General features: G+C 40.4%; 1 protein-coding gene across 6 annotated transcripts in view; it reads left to right on the top strand.

Moving 5' to 3' along the window:
- Nucleotides 1-3,031: 3,031 nt before the first annotated feature.
- LOC143281931 (adhesion G protein-coupled receptor L3-like) overlaps nt 3,032-15,402 on the top strand; it is a 36,815-nt gene continuing 24,444 nt past the window's right edge. The window contains exons 1-3 of one of the 6 annotated variants that reach the window (XM_076587236.1): nt 3,061-3,080; nt 12,970-13,046; nt 14,785-14,806. In XM_076587236.1, coding sequence (XP_076443351.1) covers nt 12,993-13,046; nt 14,785-14,806 — 76 coding nt within the window. In that variant the 5' untranslated portion in view covers nt 3,061-3,080; nt 12,970-12,992. Of the gene's footprint in view, nt 3,081-11,772; nt 11,897-12,911; nt 13,047-14,784; nt 14,807-15,402 lie in introns of those variants that run through there. The other 5 variants (XM_076587237.1, XM_076587231.1, XM_076587235.1 and 2 more) reach the window with 5 other exon arrangements.

Genomic DNA, 15,402 nt, shown 5'->3' with positions numbered 1-15,402 from the left:
ACACACACACACACACACACACGTGCATACACAGTGTATGTTATAAAAGAGAGAGAGGACAGATGCACAAAAGACAGAGACCGATACACACACGTACGGGACAACCCCCAAAGCAGTCATTCACCCACCCCCTTCACAAGCACGCATCCACACACAGTGAGACAGAAAGGGGGAGGTAGAGGGGGGGGAGGTGGGGGGGGGCAAACAGAGATGGAGACAAAGGAGAGGGGGAAAAAATGAATGAACCAGAATATATCCAACCCCTCCCACACACGCACGCACGCACGCACGCACGCACGCACGCACACACACACACACACACACACACACACACACACACACACACACACACACACCCTAGTTAAATCCTCAACAACCGTCCCTGGACTCTCCGACCATGAAGCAGTGGTGACTGACTTTGACACCCGCCCAGAGAGAATGAAGGAGAAAGCTAGGAAGATGTACTTCTTCTCAAAAGCAAAGTGGGAGGACATTGACAGAGACTTACAACCCCTATCAGAGAGACTGGAAACCAAGAAAAAGGAAGGAGCTGATGTAAACAGTCTTTGGGAAGATTAAAGAGAGAGAGAGAGAGAGAGAGAGAGAGAGAGAGAGAAGCTATTCTGACAACCGTAGACGGAGAAGCATGTCCCATCTGTACTCCGAAAGAACAGGATTGATCTCTCATGGATCAACAAGGACATCCGCAAACTCCTGAAAAAGAAGAAGAGGCTGTATAAAAAGGCCACGAAGACACAGAACTGGACAAACTACACATTCAGTTTTGCAAGAAGGAATGTAGGAGGGCCATGAGGAAGGCAGAACAGCTGTACGTCACCAAGTCCATCGAGGAAGGCATGAGAGAGAACAACAGCATGCCTTTTTGGAGGTATATCAAGACGCGGCGCCGAGAAAACGCTGGGGTTGCCCCCCTGAAGGATAGTACAACACTCCGCATCGACAGCCCTTCTAAGGCTAGACTACTTCTAAACCAGTTCAGGTCTGTCTTTACAAAGGAAGATGGCTCACCCCTCAACCCCTCGAAGGCTTGTGGACCAGATGGGATCCCCAGTAAGGTCCTAAAGACTTGCTGGCAGACACTGGCCCCAGCCCTAACCTGCATCTTCAACCATTCCCTGTCCACTGGATGTCTTCCGGATGATTGGCTAACAGCAAATGTATCCGGTGTGTTAAAAAAAGGGGGACAGAAATAAAGCGGAGAACTATAGACCCATATCACTAACGTCTGTAGCCTGCAAACTGCTAGAACATATTATCTGTCATCACCTGCATCAACATCTGGAGAAGTATAACATCTTCACTGACAAGAACCATGGCTTCAGATCTGGTTATTCCTGCGAAACCCAACCGCTTACTACAAGGCAAGACTTGTTCGAGTCCACCGAAGCAGGGATACAGACTGACGTCATGATCCTGGACTTCAGCAAGGCCTTCGATACAGTGCCCCACACCAAACTCCTCCACAAGTTGAAACACTACGGCATCAGAGGGCCTGTGCACCAGTGGATAACAAGCTTCCTGACAACAAGAACTATGAGGGTGGTTCTGGAGGGGGAATCCTCCGAGGAGGCTGCAGTCGAGTCGGGAGTGCCCCAAGGTACAGTCTTAGGCTCGTTGCTGTTCCTGTGCCACATAAACGACCTCCCTGCTACTGTAACATCAAAGGACTGCCTGCTCTACCGAGTGATACGCTCCTTCCAAGACCATCTCATCCTCCAAGCAGACCTCCATAGACTAGAAGTATGGGCAAACGACTGGGGCATGAGGTTCAATGCACAGAAGTGCTATGTCCTCCCAATCAAGGCCACGTCCTCCTATTTCTACACACTCTGTGGAGAGGTCCTGAACTTGTGCGCGAGAGTGTAAGTGTACACAAGTGTCAGTAGAGTTCTGTGCACGTGCGTGTGTGTGTGTGTGTGTGTGTGTGTGTGTGTGTGTGTGTGTGTGTGTGTGTGTGTGTGTGTGTGTGTGAGGGGGAGGTGGGGGTGCGGAGGGAGGTGGGGTAGAGGATGAGGTATGTGAGTGTATGCATGCCTACACTGTGGGAGCAACAGGACATTGGAACGCGTATATATATATATATCTTTGTATATATGTGTGTGGAGATATGGGCATATGTGTGTGTGCTTGTACAAGTATGTGTTCATCTCTGTGTGTGTGTGTGTGTGTGTGTGTGCGTGTGTGAGTGTGTGTATGTGTGTGTGTGCCGTGGAAGCTGTGATACGTAGACTAGAAATGAGTGTGTGGAGGAGGGGGGTAGAGGAGGTGCAGGGTAATGTGTGTGGTGTGTGTGTGTGTGTGTGTGTTGGAGCTCATGTACGTTTATATGTATTTGACTGTGATTTCATACATGTGAAACTGCATGTTCGGTGCATATCTGTTATGCATGTGTGGGTGTATATGTGAATGTGTGTCTTCATGTTTTACATGTATTTGCTTATTTATCATCATTGTTATCTTATTGATTGATTGATTTATTTTTGTACATTATAGTTATTATTTATTTATTTATTTATTTGTGTAGGCTTATCTATTATTTATTCACCTTTTTTTTCTTTCCTTTTTTTTCCCCCTCAAGGCCTGACTAAGCGCGTTGGGTTTCGCTGCTGGTCAGGCATCTGCTTGGCAGATGTGGTGTAGCGTATATGGATTTGTCCGAACGCAGTGACGCCTCCTTGAGCTACTGAAACTGAACTGAACTGGTTCGGCGACGTACATGTTCACGGATCTAGATATCAAAGAAAAACTGTGACTTTGACCCCATTCTTGCCCCTGTTGCTATAATTATGATTATTTAGATGAGGTTACTCCCATATGTTGTGTTGTCGCTCGGACAAATAATAAGCTTAACACATCTTGTGTGTAACGAATACTATTTAATAACTGAAAATAAATAAACAGAAACTAGACTGTCAGCTGTTGTGGCCCTGACCGTTGTTGTTGTTCTCACGCCCTCTATATTCCTTGAGCGTCAAGGCAGATAATTCTAATGACAACAAGTTAAGAATTTTTGACACAACACAACAGTTGCACTCATCATTGATGTCTTTTTTCATCTGGTATTGTACTTTCATTTTTCTAAGCATGCTCTCGTCAGCTTAGCCCATTTAAAAAAAATAATTAAAAGACCAACTTTGAACATAACTGTTTGAAACACTATGCCGTCCTGTTTCTTATTTACCGTGCCTTTCTCATCTGAAGAACTGGAGTGTAGCTGCAGCATTTGGAGTATCTCAACCTCCAAGAGCCGTTTCGGTCAGCCTACTGTAAGTGCCATTGCACCGAAATCGCCTTGTTGCATGTGAATTAATGACCTAGCTCCTTCAGGCCTATGGCAATGGTTGCGGTGTGCCTATCCGATTTTTGTCACTGCTAGTCCTGCCAGCAGCGTCCGACACCATGGACCATGGCATCCACATTAATTTACATGATTGCGTAGTACCACTTTTGGCTGCAGCTGACTGCTCTAGAACGGCCCTGGGTTGGTTGGTTTCAGTTCATACTTCTCGCACCCAGTCTGTCCTTGTTAGGTCATGAATCCACTCTGTGTGGAAATAGCATGCACTGCTTGGAGCACACACACTCCATGTACATTCGTGTTCCCGAAATGCCAAAAAAAAAAAAAAGTATTCAATATTTTACAGAAATTAATGTTCATGAGATTATTATTTCCTTTTAAATTCGTTTCGAGCAATACCAGAAACTGAGAGAGAGAGAGAGAGAGAGAATCAGCCGTGACGTCTACGATTGGTATTTCCGAAACAGATCATCAGCAACTTCCACGAAGTTGGGTTTTTTTTCCCCCAAGGGGTTCAAACACGTCGTGTGTGTGTGTGTGTGTTTATGCAGACATAACACCACTTTTCCTGGTCCCCCCCCCCCCCCCCCCCCCCGCACATCCGCTCCCTTATTACACACACCCTCCGCACTTCCCCTCTTCTCATACGATTAGCACGGCAATTACACACAACTGACACGTTGCAGGGGCAAATTCCTCATGACAAGTGTGACAGCCAAGGTTTCAACAAGAAAGATGGCAGGCACTGACTGTAAGAACGGGGACAGTTGCATCAACAGTATGTTCCGGTGCAGTGTGTCACTGCATCCCGACTGAAAATGTCCCACCGGGAAAGCCCTTTGTGTGTCGTAATGAAACACAGGAGGCTTATTGGGGGAAAAAAAACAACAACAAATGATGGATGGACGGAGGGAGGAATGATGGAGACAGTTATGACAATCAGACAGAGAGGGAGAGAGAGATGTTTGTTTAAACAATAGTTTAGATGATAGATGTGTGCGTGTGTGTGTGGGGGGGGGGGGGGAGTGGGTGATGTTACACTGTTTTTGAAGTAATATTTTTGGGAGTTTTTTTGTTTTGTTTTTTTCCCCTTGCATAGAAGGTTATATTTTCTTTTCAATATTGTCTCCATTACAATTTCACATGAAATTCCACACCAATAAAGCAAAATTGCAATTCACACCACCTTTAGCAATAGAGGTAGTACATATATACACACACACATTTGTATATATACGCATATATATATACATATACACATATACACACACATGTATAATATGGTGACCGTTTGCAAAGGTGTTTTTTAGTTAACAAATAACTGACGAACAAGCAAGAAAGAATGGATGAAGAATAGAGAAAACAAACAACAAACACATACACAGACAACAACAACAACAACAAAAAAGAAAAAAAGCCGACATAGATCCCAGAACATGACATTTCCAATCTCAGCTCACAGCACACATTAACAGTCAAATCTCATGGATCACATGGAACATACGAGTCACAACAAACCAGTCAATACAATATTGGTCAATATAATGTTTCCACTCCTGTGGAAATACCTCTGACTCTATATAAAAGATTAGAATTCATGTTCCATCACTAAATCTAAATAAGGTAGCCATTTAATAGAGAAATCCTGGTAATTCCTTTCCATTCGGTGTATTTGCTTTTCTGTTGAGTAATTGCGTTTGAGTTCAGCAATGAATGTATGTAAACCTGGTTTAACATTTTTAATTCTACACTTGTATATAAAGAATTTTGCCCATAAAACTGTCACATCAAAAACATCATCTGTTTTAGTTTTTTCATCAGTGCCAAACAAAATAAGTTCAAAATTGAGGGACAATCTTTCACAGTTTTCACATTTTTCTTTAAGTTTATTTTCAAACTGAAGCCAGAAAGTTTGTATAACTGGACAAAACCATAAATAATGCTGTATTTCATCTTTTTCGGTGTCACAAAAATTACAGTTGTCATTATCAGTCACACCCATTACTTTTAGGATATTATTTGACACCAGGATTCTATGGCATACTTTGATCTGAAACCATTTAAACTTTATTTCCTTAATTTTCTTGATCTTTTTTAATACAATCTCCCAATCATTTTGTGTATTTAGCTTATTTTCCCATTTCATAAAGGCTTTTATGTCAAATATTCCTATCTTTTGCAATAGTAATTCATAGTATGGTTTTATTCCTTTGCTTATTCCACATAATATTTGTAATGCCTTGCTATCTTTGTTCTTCTTCCTATTTAAAAATTTTATGTTCCTTTTTCTTGCATATTCTTTAATTGCTTGTGTACAGCTTATGAAGTTCAAGAAATTTACGTTTATTCCATACTTCCTTGAGAATTATTCATAATTTAAGAATTGGCCTCTTTCATTTAGAACATCATTAACAAAAAATATATCTTTATCTGTCCATGCTTTACAGTGAAAATAGTTAATGTTGATTTTGAACTTGTTATTGTAAAAAAAATAGGTTCTGCTACTATTTCTGTATTCTTATTCAATTCTATTTGAATACAAAATCTATCATAAGCATCATATACATCTCTCCAAAACTTATTACCTTTGTTTAGAAATCTTTTAGAGCCATAGTTTTTTTTTTATTCTATCTATTTCAGGATGTATATTCTGTAGTATTTTCTTCCATTTAAAACATGCAGTGAGCATTTTTCATAGCCAGGATAGTTTCAATGCTTGTACAAAAGCCTGTATGTTAGGTACTCCAATTCCCCCGTTTTCTACATCATGCACTGCATACACTCGTTTTATTTTGTCTGCTTTTTTGTCCCATAAAAATTGAAAACACATGTCTTGTAGCTGTTTTAGATCACTGTCAGGTGGGTTTGGTAACAATATCCATAGATAAACCAGTTTGGACAAAATAAGTGATTTGAGCACAGCTACCCTGCCCAGAGGTGTTGATATTCTTTTCGACCAAATATTAAATAATGTTTTTACTTCGACAAATTTATCTGCCATGTTGATTTCCGTTAGATTAGATAGATCATTGGTAAAAGCCAGATACCAAGGATTTTGAATTTAGGGGGGTTCCATTCCATACGTTGGTTCTCTAAGTATATTATATTTGAGTTTTTCTTTTCACCTAACCAAACATTAACAGTTTTCAACATTTAACTTAAGTCCTGAAAATTCCTCAAACTCTCCTAATACATCAAACAATTTTTCATACGACTTTCTGTCTCCTTCCAATGTAAATGATGTGTCATCAGCAAACTGACTTATTTTAAATTCCGTGTCTGATATCTGTATTCCTTTAATTTCTTTGTCTTCTCTAATTTTACAAGCTAATATTTCTGCACACAAGATGAATAAATATGGTGATATAGGGTCACCCTGACGACACCCTATGGAAACAATAGAAGAAAAGGGTGAGTAACAAGTTACTTCAGCAGTATCCTCAAGCGTGTGTTCACATAAGTGAACATGTTAGTGTCGGCTGTGAGTGTATTGTTGGGTGGGGAGCGTGCACAAACACACAAAACCAAAGAAAAGAATAATAATAGTTTAAAAACAAAACAAAAAACAAATAATAATAATAATAACAGTAAATAATAATAATAAAAGATATAATTAGAATAAAAATGATAATAAATCATTAGATGGAGTAGATAGTTATAATAGTAGTCATGATAATAATAATAGATAAATAAAGGTAAATAATAGACTAACAGGTAATAAATATATACATACAATGTGTTTCAACCATAATGCCAGTGTCATTTCACATTTTACATTTTCCAAACACTTGCTTCAAAGGTGATCCTTCCCAAATTTTACCTATTTCAAAAGCATCCGCACATCAATATAACACTATAAAGATGTTATAAAAATACAAAGTAATTTTACAGAAATATAATGAAATAAGGTAAATAAGACAGTTGGTTTAATATTTCTCACCCATGGGTAAGTTTTGTTTACTGGTATTTGTGTGTTCGTGTGTGTGTTAGTGCATGTGTGCATGCACATGTGTGTGTGTGTGTGTGTGTGTGTGTGTGTGTGTGTGTGTGTCTGTGAGTGTGTGTTTATCAAAACCATGACATTTTACTTGATTTCTCAGACATTGTCTCAAAAAAGATCATTTAACAATGAAAATTTTCACAGACATAAGCAATGAGACTATTCAGAAATAGGAATGTAAGTATTCAACAATCTGCAGAAACCTATGTGTATAGTAGAGATTGTTTATTACTTTGTCAGTTTTATTTTGAGACTGCAGGTGTGCAAAATTTGAAGAAAAAAAAGAGATTTTTTTTTTTTAAATTAAAAAAATAAAATAAAATAAATAATTAATCATATATATATATATATATATATATATATATATATATATATTTTTTTTAATCACTTCTGACAATAGTCAAAACCTAAGAGCATGATATGCTGAAATTTTGTTTCATGTAGCTTGTAAGCATTAGTATGCATGTGTGTGTGTGCATGTGTGTGTGAAATCTAATATCAGTGTCAAATGATTTCACACCCCTTTCAGATCCATAATTTGGAAAGCAAGAAAGTTAAAAATGCTTTTCTGCAAATTTGTTTATTTAAAAACAGAAACTTTCATAAATATATGTACCTGATATAAACCGACTTTAAATGTGAATACATATCAAAGAACAATATGGTGAGACAGTCCATCCACATCAGTGAGATAGTCCATCCAGGTTAGTGAGACAGTCCCTCCACATCATTATCAGTGAAATAAACTATCCACATCAGTGAAACAGTCCCTCCACATCATTATCAATGAAATAAACTATCCACATCAGTGAAACAGTCCCTCCACATCATTATCAATGAAATAAACTATCCACATTAGTGAAACAGTCCCTCCACATCATTATCTGTGAAATAAACTATCCACATTAGTGAAGCAGTCCCAACTATCCACATTAGTGAAGCAGTCCCTCCACATCATTATCCGTGAAATAAACCATCCACATTAGTGAAACAGTCCCTCCACATCATTATAAGTGAAATAAACTATCCACATTAGTGAAACAGTCCCTCCACATCATTAACAATGAAATAAACCATCCATATTTGTGAAGCAGTCCATCCACATCATTATATGTGAAATAAACCATCCACATTAGTGAAACAGTCCCTCCACATCATTATCAATGAAATAAACCATCCACATTAGTGAAACAGTCCCTCCACATCATTATCAGTGAAATAAACCATCCACATTAGTGAAACAGTCCCTCCACATCATTATCAGTGAAATAAACCATCCACATTAGTGAAACAGTCCCTCCACATCATTATCAGTGAAATAAACCATCCACATTAGTGAAACAGTCCATCCACATCATTATCAGTGAAATAAACCATCCATATTAGTGAAACAGTCCCTCCACATCATTATCAGTGAAATAAACCATCCACATTAGTGAAACAGTCCATCCACATCATTATCAGTGAAATAAACCTTCTACATTACTGAAACAGTCCCTCCACATCATTATCAATGAAAACATCCATGTTTGTGAAACAGTCCCTCCACATTATTATCAGTGAAATAAACTATCCACATTAGTTTAACAGTCCCTCCACATTATTATTATCAGTGAAATAAACCATCCACATAAGTGAAACAGTCCTTCTACATCATTGTCAGTGACAATAAACTATCCACATAAGTGGAACAGTCCTTCCACACTTTCATCAGTGGAACAGTCTATTCACAAGTGAAACAGTCCTTCCATATCAGTTAAACAATCCATCCACAATGTGAAACTGCCCATACATTTCAGTGTAGCTCCATTTACATCAGTGAAACTGTCCATCCAGAACAGAGAAATAGTCCATGCACATCAGTGAAACAGACCTTCCTCATCATTATCAGTGAAACTGTCCACCACTTCTATGAAAATCCACCACAACAGTGAAACAGTCCATTCACAACAGTGAAAATCCATCTGTTCGGTGAAACAGTCCATCCATACAGAGAAAGAATCCATTCACAAGAGTGAAACAGTCCATCCACAACAGTGAAACAGTCCATTCACAGCAGTGAATTCACCACTGATTTAAGTCTCCTGCTCACTGATGCTATTCGGTGACATTGCGCGTTTAAAGGCCTCGTCCAGGTTGGTACTTTGGCCAGGATTCTGCCAGCGAAATCCAGGCAGACATTGTTGCACGTGCTCCATGGCACTCTTCAGCAGTCTATAGTTTGCTGCCGTGAGATCTTCTCCAACACTGGTTCCTTTTCCCTTCAGTCTGCGTCTGTTGAACAGCACCTGGTCTCGCTTTTTCCTGTCAAAAAATCTTACCAGGATCGGACGGTTCTTGTCCCCACTGCGTCGGCCAGTCCTGTGCGCGACTTCAATGTCAGCCGGTTTGACTTCTACTCCCAGCCCCTCTGTGAACACACTGCAAACCTTTTTTACACACTCCTCTGTTGTCTCCCTCTCTTTCTCGGGAACTTTGAAAATCCGTGGATGTGTTCTATGCAAGTATTGCTCGAGATCATTCTGGTCTTTCTCTGTTTCTCTTATTTTACTGTCCTGCTGCTTTATAACGTTGCTAAGTTTTTTCCGTTTTTGTTTTCATGTGTTGGATCTCCTCTTCTTCATTTTTGACTCACTTGTGTAAACAAAGTGAGTCTATGTTTTAACCCGGTGTTCGGTTGTCTGTGTGTGTGTGTGTGTGTCTGTGTGTCCGTCAGTGGTAAACTTTAACATTGACATTTTCTCTGCAAATACTTTGTCAGTTGACACCAAATTTGGCATAAAAATAGGAAAAATTCAGTTCTTTCCAGTCATCTTGTTTAAAACAATATTGCACCTCTGGGATGGGCACAAAAAAGAAGAAGAAAGAAATGAAGCCTAATTATATGCAAACTGCATTTACTGTTATATTTATATTTTTTGTATTCTCTAAACTTGGCACTTTGATCTGATATTCTGACCCAACAAAAGAGCAGTCATTATTATCATTTTTTGTTCAAACAGGAACTTCTTTTGCTAAGCATGGAAGTTTTATTTATTTTGCAAACGTTTTGGTGCAGATAGTAAAAAAGGGAAATTACTCTGTAATTAATGCCAGGGGACTTAATTCGCTTTAAACTGATCTTTCTCATCTTAAACATTACATTTTGAAATTATACACAATACATAAAAAGCTTGGATTTTTTTTTTTCAGAGTATCACAAGTGAGTCTTGAAGGCCTTGCCTCTCTTGTCTCTTTGATACTCTAGATCAAAAAGTCTGCTTTCAAACTTGCTCATTTTTTCCATGAAGGTAACAGTAAGGTCCTTTACTTCTGTTTTCATTTTCATAAAATCGTCTTTTGTAGTCAGTTCATCAAACTGTTTTTCGAGATTGTCAAGTCGTTTTTCTATTCGAGAAAGGATTGACTGAAACTCCATGTCACTTAGCCCGCCTTCGCTGATGTCAATGACGTGCTGGCGCTTCCGTTCTTGTTTACGGTCGTCTGCTACTTCACAGAAACTTGTATCGCTTTCTTCAGTGGACGACGAATAAAATCAATTAGCTCCTGATTTCAAATATTTATCTTTCTGATCACTTATATCCACTCATATCCACTCTCTTTGCATATTAGTCCGTGCTGTCACACTTGTCACTGTTGCATGACATTTGTTTTGTACATATTCGGTGCTCATGCACTCAACACCAATGTCGGTCGCCTTCGCCACTACACCCCGATCTCCATGCGCTCATACCCACCGATTCTGGTGTTAGAAAACTCCACAAATCATATCGGTGGGTTTGTCATAGCCCTGTCTGTTCTTTCGTGTACTCCTTTCAGCTCTGTCTTTGTCTTTTTGGGGTTTTGTATGTAACAGTAGTAGTAGCAGTAGTCAGTAGTGAGTATAGTAGTAGTAGTGGTATCACTGATTATCATTCTTGGACCTCATTCATGCCTCATATTGTTAAAGGCACTTCGTACAGCAAAGTAAGTGAAATATAAATGCACAGTAGTAGTAGCAGTAGTAGTAGTCGCATTTGTAGTAGCAGTAGTAATAATAGTAGTTGTTGTTGTTTTTGTTATTATTTATTTATCTATGTAAGCTTATCTATTAATTATTCACCTTTTTTTCCTTTTTTTCCCTCAAGGCCTGACTTAGCGCGTTGGGTTACGCTGCTGGTCAGGCATCTGCTTGGCAGATGTGGTGTAGCGTATGTGGATTTGTCCGAACGCAGTGACGCCTCCTTGAGCTACTGAAACTGAAACTGAAATTGTTGTTTTTGTAATTGTAGTAGTACTGAGTAGCAGGGATTGATGATTGGACGGACGGGCGGATAGATGGATGAATGGATGGATGGATGGATGAAATGACCCCTCAGCTTTCGGGGGTCAGTAAAACGAGATACGTGCCGTGCCGGTTTTGTCCGTGCCGTTGATAGTAAGGGGGTCCATTTTCGTCTTCGACACCGTGGCCGCCAGATCGTAGATTATGATTACGCTTGTCAGTGCTGCGGACTGCTTAGTGAAGCTGTGCGCGTGTCAGTGTGATGCTGCCGCCTGCTGTTTGAGGAGGTTCAATGATCCTGGGTTCTTGGCAGGTCAGTCTGTAAGACTATGTCATAACTGTTCCTTTTTTTCTTTTTCTTTTTAAAGGTGGCTCAGAAGTCGTTAACTGATAAAAGGAATTGATTTGATAGTACTTTTTTTGCGGCCAGGTTTTTCATTGCTTTTTTTTTTCCCCCCAATCAGATTGTCTCCAGACCTATTAGTTTTGTTGTCTTTTATGTTCTTGTACTTAACCGAATCCTGCACACACACACACACACACACACACACACACACACACACACACACACACACACAGATTCACACACAAAATTCACAAATTTTAAGAGAGAGACAGACAGAGAGATTCACACACAAAATATTCACAAATTTTTAAGAGAGAGAGAGACAGAGACAAAGAGATTCACACACAAAATTCACAAATGTTTCTAAGAGAGAGAGACAGAGACAGATTCTCACACAAAAATTCACAAATTTTAAGAGAGAGAGAGAGATTCACACACAAAATTCACAAATTTTAAGAGACAGAAACAGAAATATTCACACACAAAATTCACAAATTTTAAGACAGAGAGAGAGAGAGAGATTCACACACAAAATTCACAAATTTTAAGAGAGACAGACAGACGACAGACCGGGACAGAGATAGAGAGATTCACACACAAAATTCAAAAATCTTGAGAGAGAGAGAGAGAGAGAGAGAGAGAGAGAGAGATTCGCACACAAAATTCACAAAATTTTAATTTGGAGAGAGACAGAGAGGACACACAGAGAGAATATACGCAGAAAGTACGAGTCGCCAGTCCAAATGTAGACCAGAGAGACAGAGACACAGAGAGAGAAAACACGCAGAAATTGCGAGTCGCCAGTCCAAATGCAGATCACACACACACACACACACACACACACACACACACACACACACACACACACACACACACACACACAGAAATTGTGCCACGGTGTCGCCAGTCCAAAGGTAGACACCAGCGCTATCGCCCCAGAAATGTCATCCGCCGGAACAGCAGTTATTAATGATACTTGCAGGACAATTTGTAGCGTATGATTCCGTGAAGGACACAAGCATTGTTTTGTACGACAGCAGCTGGTTGCTCCTCCTTGTCAACCATGGGAAAGGTGCACTTATGGGGCTTCCTGCTGGCCGGAGTTTGTCCTCTCATGGTTAGTCTCCCTGTCTCTGTCTGTCTGTGTGTGTGTGTGTGTGTGTGTGTGTGTGTGTATCTTTGTCTGTCTGTCTGTCTCTCTCTCTGTATCTCTGTCTGTCTGTCTCTCTTTCAGTGTACTTATGTGTCTGTCTGTGTGTCTCTGGCTGTCTCTCTATTGGTATATGTCTCTGTGTGTCTGTCTGTCTGTCTGTCTGTCTCTCAGTGTACTTGTGTGTGTGTGTGTGTGTGTGTCTGGCTGTCTCTCTATAGGTATACCGGTATGTCTCTATCTCTGTCCGTCTGTTTGTCTCTCTGTCTCAGTGTACTTATGTGTCTCTGGCTGTCTCTCTATAGGTATCTCTCTCTCTCTCTCTCTCTCTCTCTCTCTCTCTCTCTCTCAGTGTACTTATGTGTCTGCCTGTGTGTCTCTGGTTGTCTCTCTAGAGGTATTTGTCTCTGTCTGTCTCTGTCTATCTCTCTCAGTGTACTTATGTGTCTGTCTGTGTGTCTCTGGGTATCTCTCTTGAGGTATATATGTGTGTGTGTGTGTGTGTGTGTGTGTGTTGTGTGTGTGTGTGTCTCACAGTGTACTTATATGTCTGCCTGTGTGTCTCTGGCTATCTCTCTAGAGGTATATGTCTCTGTCTCTGTCTCAGTGTACTTATGTGTCTGTCTCTGTGTCTCTGGGTATCTCTCTTGAGGTATATGTCTTTGTGTGTGTGTGTGTGTGTGTGTGTGTGTGTGTGTGTGTCTCACTCTCTCTCACAGTGTACTTATATGTCTGTCTGTGTGTCTCTGGCTGTCTCTCTAGAGGTATATGTCTCTGTGCTCATCATTCGTTTCCTGTGTCATTTAATCATATTTCAGGCACGCACACATACACGCTCAGACAGACATGTGACATTTTACGTGTATGACCGTTTTGTTTATTTACCCTGCCATGTAGGCAGCCATACTCCGTTTTCGGTGGGTGTGCATGCTGGGTATGTTCTTGTTTCTATAACCCACCGAACGCTGACATGGGTTACAGGATCTTTAACGTGCGCATTTGATCTTCTGCGTGCGTATATACATGAAGGGGGTTCAGGCACTAGCAGGTCTGCACATATATGTTGACCTGGGAGATCGTAAAAATCTCCACCCTTTACCCACCAGGCGCCGTCACTGAGATTCGAACCCGGGACCCTCAGATTGAAAGTCCAACGCTTTAACCATTCGGCTGTTCCGCCTGTCAATCGTGGGGAAGTATCGGAGTGAATTTAGTGTCTTTCCCAAGGACATAACACCATGCCGAAACGGCCGGGGGCCTCGAACATCTGATCACAAAGTGAGATCAGCAGATCAACACCTAGCGGATTCTGCCTCGACGATTCACACCAGTTACTGGTCGAGATGTAGCTTCTTCAATATAAATAGATTTTCGATGTTCGTTTGTTTTCTGGATTGTCATTTTCGTCACTGCTTTTGATGTTATGTGCTCTGTGTCTCTGTTTCTGTCTCTCTGTCTCTGACTGTCTGTCTGTCTGTCTGTCTCTGACTCTCTCTCTGTCTCTGACTGTCTGTCTGTCTGTCTCTGACTCTCTCTCTGTCTCGTTCCTTTTACTGCCCCGCTGTCTTGACGTGTACAGAGGTAGATATATTGGGCACGCGCGCGCGCGCGCGCGTGTGTGTGTGTGATCTAGATATTGATATCAGTTGAGCGTATATTTATGATGAATTCAGCCTGTCGTTTTTTTCTGCCCTCTTTATTTCAGATCAGCGGTACCTTCGTGTTTGGTGAGTTTATAAATATAAACAGGTGAAAAAGAGATGGCAATACAAAGAGTAAGATATAAGAAGTGACTGATTCTCTCTATCGCCTCTCTCTCTCTTTCTCCCTCTCTCTCTCTCTAATGCCTGAAGCCCCTTCATGTGCATACGCATGCAGAATATCAAATACACACGTTAAAGATCCCCTTATCAAAACATGCCCGGCATGTACCCTCCTGAAAACGGAGTATGACTGCCTACATGGCGAGGGGTAAAACGCTCATACACATAAAAGCTCGTGTATACGAGTGAACGTGGGAGTGGGAGTCGGAGCCCGCGAACGAAGAACGGAAAAAACTATCAGTATGCGTGTCCTTATCCGTATCCCCCCCTCTCTCTCTCTCTCCTTCTCTGTCTTTGTCACTCTGTCTCTGTCTCTCTCTCTTGCGTATTGAACTTGCCTTAATATATATATATATATATATATATATATTTTTTTTTTTTTTTTTTTTTTTTTGTAATCGTTATCGTTGATAGAAAACATTTGGGTTATGGAAAATAAACATTTGTTTCTAAGTGTGTTTGTCTGTTTTTCATGTTCTAACGTTGGTAGATGACCAGTG

Source organism: Babylonia areolata, chromosome 5 (assembly GCF_041734735.1).
Source record: "Babylonia areolata isolate BAREFJ2019XMU chromosome 5, ASM4173473v1, whole genome shotgun sequence".
NCBI classification, from domain to species: domain Eukaryota; kingdom Metazoa; phylum Mollusca; class Gastropoda; order Neogastropoda; family Buccinidae; genus Babylonia; species Babylonia areolata.
The sequence above is the reverse complement of the archived record's forward strand: the minus strand, read 5'-3'. Positions and strand labels throughout refer to the sequence as shown.